Source organism: Montipora foliosa, chromosome 2 (assembly GCF_036669935.1).
Source record: "Montipora foliosa isolate CH-2021 chromosome 2, ASM3666993v2, whole genome shotgun sequence".
Taxonomy (NCBI): domain Eukaryota; kingdom Metazoa; phylum Cnidaria; class Anthozoa; order Scleractinia; family Acroporidae; genus Montipora; species Montipora foliosa.
The window spans coordinates 43,714,664-43,732,163 of record NC_090870.1 but is presented as its reverse complement, the minus strand read 5'-3'; the positions used below and the strand labels follow the sequence as shown (position 1 = coordinate 43,732,163).

General features: G+C 41.0%; 1 protein-coding gene across 1 annotated transcript in view; it reads right to left on the bottom strand.

The window, feature by feature from the left end:
* LOC137993206 (centriolin-like) overlaps nt 1-17,500 on the bottom strand; it is a 68,557-nt gene that overhangs the window by 26,471 nt on the left and 24,586 nt on the right. Inside the window, exons 24-36 of the mRNA XM_068838913.1 lie at nt 17,278-17,346; nt 16,148-16,255; nt 15,219-15,317; nt 13,331-13,418; nt 12,480-12,611; nt 11,650-12,171; nt 10,064-10,290; nt 8,823-8,885; nt 7,999-8,046; nt 7,624-7,701; nt 2,470-2,561; nt 1,877-2,060; nt 634-798 (exon numbers count right to left, since the gene is read on the bottom strand). Coding sequence (XP_068695014.1) covers nt 634-798; nt 1,877-2,060; nt 2,470-2,561; nt 7,624-7,701; nt 7,999-8,046; nt 8,823-8,885; nt 10,064-10,290; nt 11,650-12,171; nt 12,480-12,611; nt 13,331-13,418; nt 15,219-15,317; nt 16,148-16,255; nt 17,278-17,346 — 1,875 coding nt within the window. The remainder of the gene's footprint in view (nt 1-633; nt 799-1,876; nt 2,061-2,469; nt 2,562-7,623; nt 7,702-7,998; nt 8,047-8,822; nt 8,886-10,063; nt 10,291-11,649; nt 12,172-12,479; nt 12,612-13,330; nt 13,419-15,218; nt 15,318-16,147; nt 16,256-17,277; nt 17,347-17,500) is intronic.

Below are 17,500 nucleotides of genomic sequence, written 5' to 3'. Positions count from 1 at the left end.
AAATAATTAGGATAGTATGCGCACTTTCATTGGTCAATAAACACGGCTGTGACATCACACGAATTTTCATTGATTATGTGTTGTCAGACGCGCGTTTTGATTGGCTGGTAGGAAATATGAGCGTGTATCAAGAAAATCTGTTCAATCAAGAAGTAAAAAACCAATATCGAATTCTCCCAACTCCCCTTAGATGAGGCTAGGTAAACACGGAAAAAGTCCTCTATTGCTTAAATATAACATATAGTAACTAACATCGTTCATCATTAAAATACGTCAGTAACAATAAAGAAAAGGATAATTTAGGAGAGACATCATAGGGACACCCCAAAGCATCCGAAACGTAAGGTTGCGTTACCCCATGCTCCAACCCCTAATCATTGGAAAACGTTGGGTGGTAGTTAGAGAACTTCCATCTACGGGAGACAGGGAGTACCATAGCAATGGCCACTCCCTATCTCCCGTAGATGGAAGTTCTCGAACTACCACCATACCAAGTGTAACGAAGGAAATGGCGGCCGCAACCTCTGCATTCCAGCCTGAGATTATGATGATACTGATGATAATAATATAGTTGATACTACTAACTTTTCACGAAAACAAACACAAGTTCGCTTTCCAATCCGTCTACAGTACCTTATTTATATGGTCCTGGCGATCATTCAATGATTTTTCTTTGATCTCCAGACTGATCAGTTGATTTCCCGCCCGAATTAACTCGACCGAGGTCTCCGCTGCCCTTTGTTCAATAACCCCAGCATCCTCTTCTGCTCGTCTCAATCGTCCTTCGGCTAGATTGCACTAAAGAGCAAGACGTAACATGACCATAAAAATTCAAAAGATAACAGATATTTTATAGAGTAAAATCAAAGGGCCAAAAGAAGTAGAATCCACTTTCAAAAATTGGCCTGTTAAAGGAATTGCAAAATAATCACTGTTTGACTAGTATTTACAAGACTAAAAATTTTTAAAAAGTAAAAGACCGAATGTTTTCGGCGTTAAGCCATCTTCTTCTTTACTTGTTTAAAATTTTTAGCTTTGTAAATACTAGTCATTTATACTGAGCGAATATTATGGACATCAATAATTGTTTGCTCAACGAACATCCGTCATCTACCTAATAAAAACAATAAGATAGTTTGCGCGAAAATAAAAGGACGTGCGACGACCATAAGATCGAATCCTGTCGGAAACACTCGCATTTCTTTTCGAGTTTTGCTAAGTTGGACTCTAACTGGCATATTCACGAACAACAGCCCTATCTTCCTGTCACGCCGTTTTCACAGACCGATTTATTTTTAGATCGAATTTTCCACCAATGAGACTCCCACAGGAGCCCGATGACCAATCACAAGCAACTAGCTTGACGTCATAGCACCATCAAACCGGAACGGCCTATCTTCGTTTGCGAAAAAGGTAGTCTAGAAATAGATCCGTCTGTAAAAATGCGGTGACAAGTTTTTCGGTCCTAGTCACGGGCTCCTGCTCCCACTTATATTGTACAATAACATGAGAAGTTTTATCGCCAAGCTTTTTTTGAAGAATTTAAAGAAGAAACAACAAGAACAAACGGGGCGACAAAATCAGCACAGTGCGGCCGCAGTGCGGCCTAATGGTTAGGAAGATTTCTTTGTAATCCGGAGATGCCGGGTTCAAGACGCGTTCTGGCCAGGAGTTGAATTTGATCCTGGTAGTCCCTGGTTCAACTTCTCCACTGCACTTGAAAATAGCCAACTGGTCTGCCTCCGCTCGGTTGGGATTCTTAACAGTCCTTGATGTTCTTCTGTCTTGTAGTTTCGTTGATTGTATTTCACTGGCCTCGAAAATCCCCAATTAGTGTTTGTCAGTTAAGTATTTATTTATTTATGTATTTATTTACCCTTTGAAAGATTTCCTCCAGTTGGCGTCTGCGTTCAGTTAACACAGCATCCACCTCTTTTAACTCCGCCTTTCTTTCGTCAATAATACTTTCCACTCGGGCCAGGTCACTCAGTCTCTTGTCCCAGTGTACCTCCTGGGTAAAATTCTTCATTTGGTTTGTAGACTCCATCCCTGGTCCCGAACTGCAAACACGTCAGAAATTTAAATTCAACCACTTCATAATTTATAACCGTAATCATTATTGTCATTGTCACGTCGTAGGGACTTCTCTCCATTGCAGAATGAATTTACAACAAATATCGCCGTTAACGAACTATTGAAGGTTCCAAGTTCGATTGTAAAGGAACCGCACCACCAGGAACAAATTGTTAGCTTATTTGAAACTATCATTGAATTTCCAAACAAACCACAAAAACGACGAGCGAAGGACATCACTGAAAAGTTTTAATTAACGTTGGCCAGTTTGGCAATGGATCAAATTTACCGACTCGTCCGATTCATGCAAAAAATACCCTAAGGAACAATGATGACATCGTTTCCTGAGGTTGTTGGATTCTTTACTCCGGTTTGAATTAAAAATTGATCACTTGCCTCTGTTGAAGATATTTTATCGGAAAGTTTTCTCCCTCTTCTTCGACTTCTTCGTCTATAGCTTTCATGATAAAGACTCGCTCGCTACCAGCCTGATGGAAAATGATTTACTACAAACATTACTCTAAAAAATAGAAAAATAGATGAGGCGTACACTTAAAGACAGGTTCGTTTTCGGAAATTTTAGGGTAGCAAATAGCATACTTGAGGCCAACTAGGCTATAACGAGTACGACTTTCAAATACATGTGTCGAGGTGTGTTCCTTCACACAAGCGTTCAGTACTTTTGAAATGGAATGACATACACCTTATTCCAAAATGGAGGCCATTTTAGTATTCTTTTGTTTCCTTGCAAATTGGCTCTTTTGGCCTCGCTTTCAAACGTAAAATTCAAACTCGGAATCTTTAACCTTGAACGAGACCGAAAGGGCCAATTTGCAATCAAACAAAAGAATACTAAAACTTTTGGCATAAGGTGTTTAAGCTTTGCCAACTCTGAGAACCTGATAAAGGGCTGAAGTAGTATAGCCATTTAAGTCGTCATGTCACCTGTTGTTATTTATGTGTCAATCAGAGATTTAGAGTGTAGTGAAAGGAACCTTGAACCCAGCCTCTCCCTCCTTTTCGACGACAAGAGAAGGAGAGCGACAGAGAGCCTGGGTTGGACGTTTAGGTGAAACTTCTTTTGTTCAGTGGCTGCGTTGAATATAAATATAAAAATGCCGTTAAGGTTTTTACAAAGAAAACGTCGAAATATCGGGAAAACGTTTTGTTCAACTTGAAGGACGTTGATCAGGCGGGGGTTGACGAAACAGTCAATTTTCATGGAATTCTTAGACTGATCTAGAAATCGCTTCATAGTCAAATGCAGCAGGATAAACTGTTGCACGGAGTAAGCCGCAATCAAAGCATGACACGGTAGGAAAATAAATAAAGAATTTTCAGAAAGTTATTTTAGCGACAAGAGTTAACCACATCTTACCATCAATATTGGTGAAAACCAGTTCCTTTAAACCGGTCAAACCTGAAAGATTGCAATGTTTAGAAGCCCTTACTGCTGAGCCAAATAAGCTCCTGCCTGAGCATACGCCTTACGTTCATCTCGCCACCAGGAAACAATACCATCAAACTCCAATAACTATGACGCTTCACGAACTAAAAATACTATTATTTTCTTGTAAAGACCTTTACTGCAGAATCAGCAAAATCTGAGAACCTGGTCTATTTTGGCGGGGGAGTTGATAGTAAGTTACACGGAGGAGATAGTGTACCTAATGGTGGCGGGATGAATACAATCCTTGCTGCCTTGAAGCAAATTTCGAAGATCGTAGGTCGGACTCCTACCAAGTAACAATAGGATTTTTTAGTCGAGTCGTCAAAATTGCCTCTCTCCATGAAGCCTTACGTCAAAGGTATCATCGGCACTGGGAGAGGTTAAACAGTCCTCAGTTACGTTCAGGTAAAGACAAACCGTTCGGTGGGGTATTTTTTTTCCTGAGTTGTAAGTACCGAAAGATAAAAAATAACACTTTTATCAAGGAGTGTCGCATTAGATGGGTTAAATGCATATGAGCGCACCCAGCAATGCTCTGATCTGAATGCGATGGGAAAAAAGAGAAGTCATCAAAAGGCCAGCCCACCTTAGACGCCCCACAAGGAAATGAAGAAAAACACAAAACACAACTTGATTTGTCGGTAAATTTTATTTAAAATCTTTCATAAAATTACGTTTTCTTTCTTAACTTATAAAAGAAAATACGATAAATCTCTTTTTGTACGAAAAATTAGGAAGAACTCACAATTCTATTATTTTTCTGTTGACCATGTAAGGCGATTAAGAAAAGACTGGCTTTCTGATCCTGAAGAGCTAAAACAGTCTGTGCAGCGAAGGGATAATATCTATCGTAGGGCTAACCCAGCGCACTTACACTAGCGGTTTACCTTTACATTGGGTATCTTGATACACGCGAGTGAGCGGGAAAGATAGAGACCATCTTCGTCGCTCGCGCGCTCCAAGGCCCACAACACCGCTAGCCAGAATAAGCATTTATCTTGCGTCCGACAACTCAGCCCAAAGTTTTCTCATTCTTAAAAGGCGTTTCTATTTGCATAAGGCTTCACTTGTCATCAGAAGGCCAGCCTTAATCTTACGTGGCCATCATGATTCCTGAAGGGTGAAGTGAACATTCAGAGGTCTTTCTTTCCGAAATTGTCTCAAGAGTGCTCGAGCTAAATAAGAGCTCTCGAAACAAGTTTGGTTTTGAATCTCGTCCGCGTAATGGACGCCACAAGTTCCCACGAAAGCAACAATCTAATACATAAAATAAATATGGTCTCTTCAAAGATAGTTGTAAATGTAAAGCAGTCCTCCCATGGAATTGCCAAGGGTCAGTACGCAGCCATTACAACGGCTCTCGCGATTGGTTCAGAAAACGGACACAAAAAACGATCCAAAAGAAACAATGGACCCTACCTCTAAAAACAATAGAGCTGCGTCCTAAAGGTATCCGATGAAATTAGAGGTTGTAAAGAGCTGCGTCCTTTCTCTTGCCAAGGCAGTAGAAAGATTTAGATCGCGTTTACGGCAAACAGCAGGATAAATGTGAGTTTTGCCAAATAATCAAAAACACTTCCTTGATTTTATCTCATTTCTTGCCCGTTACCTACAGATATCGAATACCTTTTTACCACAATCGCTTATAATCTCGCAATCTGATTGGCTAATTTGCCGTTGTCGCGTAGAGTCTAGGCAACGCTGCTTGCGTCAATGGGCCTTATTCACGATAGCCGCCATGTTGGTTTACAAATTGTCATGTAAATTAGCCACGTGTTATGCTGGGGGGCAAACATTGGAAAAAAGGCAAATCGCGGAAAATCTGCTCGTCAAAATATTGAAATAACATTGCTAAAAGTACATTTTAGAATTTAGAATTTAGTACCTTTTATAATAATTTTATATCTTGCCTTTGACATTTTGACTTTCTACTTCGTTATATGCTCATTTTTCACTACAAAAAAACATAGAAATAATTTGCGTAATCATTCCATTTTACTACTTAGTGATAAACATTCAATGAACGTCGAACAAATCATCTGTGTGGCTAAGATGTTCGTTACAACCTCTCGAACTTGTGTTGTTTGCCCCCTCAGAAGTGTGTAGCTAATTTGCATGATAATAGCAAATCCAACATGGCGGCCATTGTGAATAAATAAGGTCTATTTGTCACGCAATGTAATAGTCAATCAGGAACGCTCATTTTGGGAAATCAACCAATCATATTGCGAGAAAGTTATAGACAAGGTTTGCTCTTTCTTTGTGTCATGATTTTGGTCTGAAATAAACACTTTCTTTGGCGTTGAATATTGTAGTAAAAAAACAAATCGAGTGGTTCAGCGTTGTCTGTACTCTTATCGACAACGATATTCGTCATCACAGTGGTCAAAACTTGCTGCGCCTCGTGAGTCCACAACATTTTCAATGACCACTGTGATGACGAATATCGTTGTCGATTAGAGTACAGACAACGCTGAACCACGTTCGATTTGTTAATTCCAAAATAAAGAGAGAGAAGTAAGAATAAAAGAAACTCTCACGATTTGTGACAAGGGGGGTAATCCAGCACTCGCGTTTGCCGTTTCAAGTAAATGCGATGCCAGGGGCCCGTTTCTCGAAAGTTTCGAAAACTTTTCGGGCTCGAAAAGCCATTTGTGAAACTGCTATCCGCTTGTTTTGGAAAGCTGATCTTTTAACACGTTTTCAAGGTAGCAAAAAGCAAAATGACCGTGAAGTTTGACGATTTAAATCCTCTCCGTTCTTGAGATACAAAGGAAATTGTCATACCCGAAAATGGCTCGTAAAGTTTCGGGACTTTCGAGAAACGGGCCCCTGCTGGCAGATCTTTCTAATTTTTAACGGAACATCGCTAACCGACGACTTGTGCAACATAACCTTTAAGGGAATTGCCAATTATATCCGCTGTCCCATATCGGCTAGAGCACTTGCCAAGGAAAAATTGACTAAAGGGTACAAAACACAGTGGCCAAAAATTTGACAAGTGTGCGACAAGAAACAAACACATGCAAGTGTAAATGAGACTCGTGTTAAGGCTTCCTCAGTGAACTCTCTTACCGCAGTCTATCGTTGTTTGTTTCATTAGCTTTAATTTCGTCCTCCCTATATGTTTCCAAACACGTTTACTTAAAATTGATCATATTTCGGTAATACCTGAGCCTTTTTGGCTTAAGATATAAAAAACTTCAAAGAGTTGCATAAAAGAGGCACACTCATTTCGTAAATTAGTACTGTGATTTTTTCGAAGCCGTTAATTTCTCGCTACTTCAATTTATTCAAATCCACTTTGCTTTGAAATAAAAATGTTTACTTTTTCAACGGGATCGTTAAAAAAATTGTTTGTTATACTCGATATATAGGAATGCATAAGAACAGTTCGAAGTTAAAAAGCAAAGGAAAGTGAGGAAAATTAAATGTCTCAAAACGTTTTCACACGAAAATCATCGTTTCGTAAACAGTGGCCAGAGAAAGAAGGAGAATGGTAAAATTGACAGAAGAACTTGATCTACCAGTAGTTCCGTTTTTGGGACACTTGTCCATCATATGTAAACTAAATTTTCTTGTAAGAGGATTGAGAGAAAGTTAATTAGTTAAGCTGGACGACGATAAGCGAGACTTGTGATCTACAACAGTCAAGAGATGATCTTGAAGACGCTAAAATAATAAAAACAATTAGCACAAAGTCGAGTCAGTCAAGTCGTTGATTCTGTGAAGACTTAATAGTTTACAAGCTTATGTCAAAAATATTATCTAGTCGGAGTGCCATTATAAAGTCTATTCAAAAAGTAGTTGCTCGTATGGTTTACAGTGTAAAATACGAAATGAAATTACAAGAAAATGAGTGTTTCAAATGGTGACTGCAAAATAACATTAAGTTTACATAAGTGAACGACAACGCAGGAATTTGACTTCAACGCCAATTCTCAATTACCTCATCTATAACCGTTTTCCTCCTAACAAACCAAAAAGACATCTTAAATCGAAAACACCTGTCATGCTCACGCTAGCAAAGAGTAGGTTTGGCGCAACAGCAAGATGTGATCAATTTAAACAAGTCGTCTTTCATTAAAATTACAACTTACCGCTAAATTGCCGTCCAGCGAATGTCGTTTATTTCGGCTTAGCTTTGAAGCCGCTCTTCGCTTCAAGGAAGTTTCGACCTTGAAATTTTAAGACACGTGTTAGTTAAGGTTGTAACAAGTTAGGGAGACTTAATTAGTTGGGAGTATAGTTTTGGAACAAGATCGCCTTAATTGCCCGCCAAAAAAGACCCTGAAACCGTCTAGGTCATATATTAGGAGTGTTTACATCGAAATTAATAAATTAATAAACGAATTTACCGGGTTAGCAAAAGACAATTACAAAGGAGATAAAAAACAGAATGGAGGATTTAACGCGAATAGGCCACAAATAAAAGCGGCACAGTAACTAGCCGTTTGACAGTTTAATTAGCTCACCTCATTTTCAAGGTCTTTTAAATCCATTCGCAGCGAATCGCGACTGTCCTGAAATTAGACAATATTCAAGCAATTATGCCTTTAAGTGCCAAACTTGGCAGCTTTGACCTGAAAGGAAATACTAATCAAAATACCTTTCCTTTTCGCAACGGAAACAAGCAGGCATCAAGACGAAGGTGTTTACCATAGGCTTTCTCTGACATTCTAGATAGAAAGGCCTATATGACCGACATGATTTGATATTCCCACTTTGCTAACATTGTACGACCTAAAAATATACTAAACTCAGAGATGACGATGTCGTTTATCATCGAGAAACGAACGTTGAGGTATAAGTTACGAATTCGACAGTTGGAAAGTAAGTGAATTAAAAATTGCTTATCTTTAGCCTTTGACTGACGTGAGGTTAAATCAATAAATACAACAATGGTAATTAAACGCACACCCATTTCAGGCACACCTCGTTCAACCATCGCCCCTCCCCTCTCCCCCCCCCCCCCCTCCCACCCTCCTCACAAAAAAAGAATCTATTGAACGCTTAGCTAATCCGCTGAACAGGATATATACCCTATTATTATATAAACACCAACTTGAAATACCAAGTGAGCTTTCGTGCGAAAACATGATATCTTCACACGTGAAGATAACATGTTTTATTTTTTTCTCAGTTCGCGTGCGGGCGAAATTCAACAAATCCTGCAATCTGATTGGAAATGGAAATGCGAGGAGCTAAAAAGGCAAATCTTGCGAAGGAAACACTTTTATTGAAGATGAAGAACAAATCAAATTTCCAAACAGATATAAAGTTGATTCGGTAACAGTACCTGAAATTTCTGTGCCTGCAGAGATGAAGACAAAAGACCCTCTAACCTTCCAGCCTCGTATTCCTAAAAGGACATTGGAAGCAAAAAAATGTCAGTTGTAAGCCATCGAATGAAATTCGTAAAAAGTGAATTACTTTTTGGTTTTGGTATGAAATGGGTAGAAAATCATGCTTGGTTTCAACAGGGGTGTACACAGAAAGACCCCCTAACCTTCCAGCCACTAATTCCGAACGGAACGTTGGACGAATAAGTGTCCGTTGCATAGCAGAGAATGAAATTTTAAGAGTGGAATCAGTCAAATGACCAATACACGGGCTAAAATTAATGGTTGTTAGTTTCAAGTGAGATCTAAAAACAGGCGTTTCAAGAGAATACGCGTTGAACGTTTCTAAAACGCAGTCTCATTTGAGAGCTGTTTCATTCTCAAACGTGCGTAAATCGAATTGCGATGTACGCGACAAGTTCGGCGAGCTCGAGAGCGTCGAAGAGGCCACTCTCGAGCACTTTCAGCTGTTTTTAAGTGCTCTGCTCTACTTTCGCAACGTTAAATGCATTATTAGTCGATGCACACGCCTTTAAATGGATGAGCCATTCGTTTAGCAACATTGATGGTTTGATGCCTCTCTGATTTGAAGATGAAAAAATGCACACTTCACGATCCAAAGCTTCAAAACTAGATTTACGCTGATGAATATATTAGACAGGAGTGTCGAAACGCCGGTTGGGCAATTAATTGTATAGCTTTATAAATTTAAGTTAGCATCATTAACCCCGACTCCGTGTCCACCTGATTTCGGAGAGAAGTTCAACCTTGACTTGCCAAACATGGTTCGAGTTTTAGAGTCATCCGGGGTACAGGGTTGGCGCATTGGTGAGAGCACTCGCCTCCCACCACCAATGTGGCTCGGGTTCGATTCCCAGGCTCGGGGTCATATGTGGGTTGAGTTTGTTGGTTCTCTTCTCTGCTCCGAGAGGTTTTTCTTCGAGCACTCCGGTTTTCCCCTCTCCTCAAAAACCAAATTTGATTTGATTTGCGTTAACTTGTTAATTTCAATTTACAGTGTCCCCGATTAGTGCTCTACAGCGCTAGAAGATTAGACACTTAAATAAAGTTTCTTTCCTTTCCTTTTCACAACATAGCTAAATGGGTTTGATTGGATATGGTTGCGCATATCTACCTGCTCTGGTCTGCTCTAAAGGAGTTGACCATTGAATTTTGGATGAATTTCTATTTGACTTACTAAGCCTTCGTGATTCGGAAAATTGCAGAACAAAACGTCCCGCTGTCGTTTCTTGGATTTTCGCTTTTTCCTTCTTGCTGCGTCGCCATCCTGACTGCTGACGTCATCATAATGGTGATGATGATGACGAACGGATGAGACAGGCGGGGTCAATGTGGAAGCACTTAACAGCTCTGGTGAGAGGTGTGTGGACGTTGTCAATGTCACGGCTTTGGGTTTCCTCACGCCTATCGGAAAACAAAATGTTTACTGTATTAGTAAAATACGCGGGATTCAGTACCATGCTGGAGGTGGCGGGTTCCGAGGAATAAACGTTGCCTTGGAAGCTGCAAATGGTTAAAATTTCTAGTCGTATCGTCATGGATGAAGTGACACTCAGTGTCATGACTGGCTTTTCTTAAATATGGGAGTACCTATTGCAGTCTGGTAAGCCATCTTGAACCTGATCAGAGGGAAGTGATATATATCGGTTATTGACCAAGCTTGTTCGGTCAAGATGGCTGGATATTGGCCAAGTTCTTTTTTTTCGTGTTTTCATCTCAGTCCATAAACACGCAAAAAAAGAACGAGGCCAATATCCAGCCATCTTGACCGAACAAGCTTGGTCAATAAAGGATTCATTATATGGGATAAAACACCAAAAAATCGAGAAATCCCGAGCGGGCAAGATAGCTCCATCTTGCTCGCTCGGGTAACCAATCACAGCGTGGGATTTGGTTCATCTTGCGCCATTCACGGAGCTAGTCATATGATAATATACAATAACTGATTGACTGCTAGCTTTTACTCGGTGATTAATGCAACATTTGAAATACTGTACAACAAGAGGCCAAAGGATGGCGCAGTGGTGAGAGCACTCGCCTCCCACCAATGTGGCCCGGGTTCGATTCCTCGACTGGGCGTCATATGTGGGTTGAGTTTGTTGGTTCTCTACTTTGCACCGAGAGGTTTTTCTCCGGGTACTCCGGTTTTCCCATCTTCACAAAAACCAATCTTTGATTATTTGATTTGAGCAGAAACCCATAAGGGTTGAAACGTGTAACGGCCCCTTGTGTGCTAGGAAACAAGCTTCTGAATATTCAATTTGTTAAGTACCATATTTGGAACAACAAGAGCGAGAGGTTTCCAAATATGGTACTTAGCACTGAAACATTCAACCAATCAGTTCGCACTGAATATTCGGAAGCTGTGAACGCGCGTTACACGTTTCAACCCTTATGGGTTTCTGATTTGAGTTAATTTCATTAGTGTCCCCAATTATTGGTTTTCACTCACGTGATCAACAGCCACGCTTTTCAACGAAAACAAAAGACAACGTTTGTATAATAATAGAGTTAAATTTCCGGAGGATTTCGTCGGGGCTCCAAAATGGCTGCCGTTTCTTTGTTTAGGGGCTCCAACATGGTGGCCGTGACGCCATGTGAAAACTGAGAATTAGTGCTCTAGTGGTAAATCCATTGATACTTAATTATTATTGTTAAAGGAAGCCTGTCTTCGGACCACTTTTCCGATTCTAACTGATTTCTGGTTAAGAGGTCACTAAATAATGGCGGCGTTTCCGAGTCAAAAAAGCTTAGAAATCCTACCTCGAGGACTTTTACGAGAAACATAATGATGATGATGATGATGGACTTGCTCCGGACTTGATGGACTACCGGGACTCGTCACCAGTGTGGAGACGGCTGGAACTGTCCGCGTGGCAGTGGTCCCACTCACCACCTCTTGTGCTGGACCAGGGACCGCAGATGGGACGTATGTTTGCGTAAATACAGCAGCAGGCGTGGTCGCCATACTGGAAGTTGCGACAACTGGAACGTAGGTATGTGACGGAACTAAAACAGGCGTGGTTGCTAACGCGGACGTCGTAAACTGTGGAAAGTAGGCCTGAGATGGTACTACTCCAGGCGTGGTTGCTAAACCGGAGATAGTCATTTGAGGAACGGGAGGTTGGGTGGGCATCAGGCCAGGTGTGGTTACTAAGGTAGAAGCAAACGGTGGATGCACCGGAACATGGATTGGACTGGTCAGATTCGCTACTTGCTGTTCCTTTTGTGAAAGAGCTGCTCTTAAAGCTTCGACTTCGCCGGCTAAAGCCGTCAGACTGGGATCTATAACCATAAAAACAAGTCATCTACACGCTTATACAGCTCAATAAGACCAGCCCTTTCACTTACAATTTATGTCTTTAGTTAACCAAAGAAACTTATAAAAAATATTTTAGTGGGTAATCTTTAAACATTAAGGTTAGTAAATGGATTTTAGACATGGATTTCAATATAAATTATAAAATTCGAGTTGATAAAGTTCTGATGCAAGGGCCCTACGGACACCAGTCTTCGAGGTGAATGGGCTACCATGTCTAAAAAGTTCAATTTCTTTCGATACTTAAGGATAAAGACTGCTTTTAAGAACTGACCTGGATTATGCAAATACTGTGTGTGAACTGGGCCTCTGGACATTTGTGTGAGATCGTCATTAAGTCTCTCCAGTTCGTCGTTTTGTTCGGCCAAAGCTGACGCGAGGTTTCGAATCTCAGCTCGCTGAGCAGCTATGGATAAAACCAAAAAACGTCCATTGTCTGAGACAAGGGTATGAGTTTCAAGTCTTACCATTTATTAATGGACAAGTTCAAGAAAAACTAAATCGATTTCAAATTTGTTATTTGTTTGTTATTTATTTCTTTGAACAGGTTGAAGTTATGGCAGCTATTCAGCTGATGTGGACCTGCTATACCCACCCAGCCATATACACACAGAGGACAGCCACAACACCGGGAACTTCATCCCCTACTCTTCTCGAATAGTGTGTGGGTTTTTTAACGTCTCACAGGGAACTAATGAACATGGAAGTTATTTGTGAGACGGGACCTCCGGCTTATCGTCCTTATCCGAGAAGACTTGAAAGTCTAACCATTTGCGGATGTAATTACAAACGCAGCACTTTCTCCTCAGTTATTTAAAGACCGTGAGTGTTGGTCCGGCCAGAGTCGAACTCACGACATGGCAGCCCGGTGCTCAACCAACTGAGCCACCGGTGCGCGGTTTTTTGTACTGTACAAAGTTCTATTTTCCCCTTTTCTAACCTTGAGCTGTTAATCTTAAAACTCCAACCACTTACTGCCTATGAAAAAAGTTTCCCTACTTTCCATCCCAATACGTATTTACAGGGAAGTAAACTTTCCCGGTTCTCCATGTCCAGTGCGAACTCCGCAAGCGAAACTTGCACTTCTTGCGATAAAAAAGAACATTACGGAGTTAGAATTCCTACCAATATCAGATGCATTCTGTGTTCCTTGTGTTAACTGTTCCTGTAGCTGCCTATCCTTGTCAGCCAGTAACGACTGCAATGAAGATATCTAAAGGAGGAAAAAACATTACAAATACCACTGAAAAAGCGAGGCTTACACTCTACAAACCACGTCCAAAAGACCGGCGTTAAAAGCGTTCGCGAAAAGACAGCGCGGATCGTAAATAAGAGCGGCGCGAGAGAGACAAAAAACCAAATCGGAAGAGAATCACATCGCTCTCCCGGCTGGCGCGTTTTCATTTTCCCGCGTGTTTTTCCCAGGTATTTGTACTCCAATGGTTGCTAACGTAGCTTTAATCCACGCCGATAAACTCTCATTAGTAATGACAGTCCAGCTACGACAGGGTTGACATCAGGTATGTAAGCAAACTGAAGATTATGGATAAAAAAGAGAGAGAGAAAAGCGCATATTCCACAAGAAAGCGCAATTTACTTTTGTCATGCTATGCCGGACCGCCCCTCATGGACATATGGAAAATTGCATACTTTTCAGCGGTTTTCCCGCTTATTGTGGAAAAGCATGTCTCACACGTAATGGAACCATTTCGGTACACCAATCGCACCTTATTAATAAGGTTACCACCCAACAAACTGCGCGTCTACGGAATCACCCCCGGAAACGCCCTAAGTAGCAAACTGTCCGTTGATCAATATGCACTTGTTCTCAACACCGGAAGGTGCTAGTAGGACCTGTGCTCAACTATTTACGTTCGGAAATGCAAGTAATCTGATTCACGCCCAATTTGCTACCTATTTGTTTTTTCATTTGGTAAATGACCTCAGGTTCAGGTATGTAATCCGTTCCGTCCCGTAAGCGTAAGGGATTAGCGTTATTTTTTTGTTGAGGGGAGATGCAACGGTTTATCTTTACTTTTATCGGAGTTTAGGGGACACTTTAATTTCTGACGTTAATTGTCTGTATTCCCAGACACGTATGTTGTTGAATAGGCCATTTCCGAGTTCATGTCTGCCTCCTCTTCAAAGCGAGTCTAAGTGCGAAGTTTTTGTGATGGTAATTAGTACTACTTTACATATGAATGAAAACTAATTTGCATAAGAAAAACTTTGCACTTAGACTCGCTTTGAAGAGGAGGCAGACTTGAACTCGGAAATGGCCTATTTGGGGAGAAGAGCAACGGGACACTCGTCGTGCATCAAGAGTGTAAATTAGATAAGAGTGTTGTTGTTATTGCATGGGTGGGCTCCCCAGCACAGTCACAAATGAGTCTATTTTTAGAATATTCGTTCCCGCGAAAATTAGTCGTCATGTCCCTGAAAAAAACATGGCAGAAGAAGGCAGTTTCCCGCGCACCGCGCACCGGTGGCTCATTTGGTTGAGCACCGGGCTGTCTGAGGAGAAAGTGCTCCATTTGTAATGGCGTCTGCAAATAGTTAGACTCTTTAGTCTTCTCGGATAAGGACGATAAACCGTAGACCCCGTCTCACAAATATCTTTGATGTTCATAAGTTCCCTGTGGGACGTTAAAGAACCCACATACTTGTCGCAAAGAGTATGGCATGTTGTTGTCTGTCTTCTGTGGGAGATGGGAGAGTAAATGCTCGGAGATACTAGCTACACCAAGCAACTCGAAAACCCGAAGGTAAATTAAGATATATGATATGATATGATATAGTCACGCGTGACATGGATTTTTCTAATTGGTTGAAATTGGCGGCCCTTTGTTTGTTTCGCGCGCAAAGTGTATCTAAAAATAAATCCATTTGTGACTGTGCTGGGGGCAAGACCGCAAAGTGATAGGACACATCTGCTACTTACTACTCTATCTGAGTAACTTATACAGTTGGAAACGAGTACATTTTGTTTCTATCGGTAAAAATGTAACAATACCTGTTGTTGGGCCTCAGCCAGTTGTTTGTCGGCCGCCGCTTCTATTGCCATTTTCATGCGTTCCGCGTGGGCTGCTTCCAATTCCTTATTAAGCTTATCCTGTTGGGAAACAAAGAAGCATCCACTTGAACGGTAGAACGACATCACGGAGACCAGCCAAGGGGGTTCTCTAAAGACGTCTTAGTTATTGCATATTGATGGGATGTTTTTTTTTACCCTGATGGCCACACGAAGATACTAGGAAAGAATCCGAGTATTCATTTGCAGAAGTCTAACTTCAGGTCTTGTCATAGTTTCGAGGTTTCATTTTCTTAAAACGTTCTTATGTCGCCAGTCTTTATGTACGAGAATAAAATAGATATCATCTGAATGCTCCTTGAATGTGGTTTTGAATCCAAAAAAGTTCTCTGTTGTTTGAAAATAGTGTTTTTGACCGAGAAGTTAGGCAAAGTGAGGTATAAAATCCAAACACGTCAAACAATTCAAAAACGCCGACACCGTTTTTTACATCGAACTGTGTTACAATATTCCTGTATATTTGAGCTGAATCGGACAAAAACTGTGTTAGTCGTAGCTCCGAGAAGTATGACTCTTATATAGGCAATACTCTAAAGCCGAGAAAACGCAAAAAAGGAATAATCCCAAAAGTACGACAGCGCTCAGTATAATTTGATGTTACTGACCGATGCAATTGCCTTTTCTGACTCCCTAGTTTCAAGCCCAGTTAACTTTGATCTTGTAAACGGGGCAATATTGCCAACCCCGAGTCATCTCATTTGGCTGAATATCGGGAAGTACGGGAAGTGCTAATGGAAAGAGAGTACCGTTTCTTCTGCCAGTCCGGGGTATTGATGAGCGAATTCGTCAACCCTTAATCCAAACTTTTGGGCAAACCTCCCGTAATCCATCAGGTAAACTCTGTGGCTCACCTTCAGAGCTTCAGTTTCGGCTTCTTTCAAAGCTCTTCTCAACCCATCGATCTCATTTTCTAACTCCTGCAGCTTAGCCTGCTGCGCATGGCTTTGGTGAGAGGTGCGCTGAAATAAAAAGGCGAGCCAAGCTCTATCAACACAGTTGCCACTGACTGTTAACAAAAGATGAGAAACGTTTTGGCCATATCCGAAAATTAACAGCAGAAGATTCTCGTAGAGAAACAAACCCGCATAAAAACCAACAACGGCCACAATTCCTCCATTCGCTCTGACGAAGGACTAACGCTAGAAACGTCAGCTTTCCAAATTGTTCACGTTGGTAATTCGACCTTTATCAACACGTTTGATAAAACCAAATTTTCCTGAGAAACAAAACTATTTGACAAGTTTGGACAAAATCTAAATTCATCTTCTTCCAGAGTCTTCCTGGGGGTTTCGGGAACAATGGCAATTTGAAATGGGGAAGGTTGGAATCGATATCAGCACTACGGACCACTCATTAGAAGAGGCCCATCGCTTACCTATCGTCAACTTCTGTTAGAGCGGTTTTCAATTGAGTGTCGAAAGTAATTAGCGAATTACTTTCGTTTTGCATTACTTCACTCAGTGATTGGTTCACAGTTCTCGCGCTACTTTTCCAAGTAATCAGATGTGAGACAAAACCAATCGTGGCTTGCGCGTGCACATTTTCCCGCGCTTTGTGTCGGCTATCAGCTACGTGTAATTAGCTCGAGTTTTGATTGGTTTGAAGGGGTAGTTTCTAAAGAAACTGTGGTGCTGCGTCGGTGGGGAAGTAGTATACAAAAATTTGGTTTATCAACGGAGTTGATAATGTAAATTGACCACCGTACAGAGATTCTAAAAGCTGACGTTTCGAGCGTTAGCCCTTCGTCAGAGCGAATCCATTCGCTCTGACGAAGGGCTAACGCTCGAAACGTCAGCTTTTAGAATCTCTGTACGGTGGTCAATTTACATTATCAACTCCGTTGATAAACCAAATTTTTGATTGGTTTACTTGATTGTCTCCGTCCTTTTTGATTGGCCAAAGTAATTACTTTGGTTTTGGTTTTACGACATTCATTTGAAAACCGCTCTAAAAATATAAATAAGCCAAACAGTTTTCTCACCTGAAGCTGAGCTTGTGTCTCTCCCAGCAAGTTCTTTAACCCTGCTTCCTTGTTTCGAGCTTTTCTCAACTGCGACAGGAGAATTTAATGAATATGGCAGCCCACATACAATACTAATTCCATAAACATAATGTCAGCCAAATTTGCATAAAAGAATTTACTTGGGGGCGTGTAGAGAGAGGACAAATAAACGCCATAGAGAAAGGGTGCAATGCTCAAATAT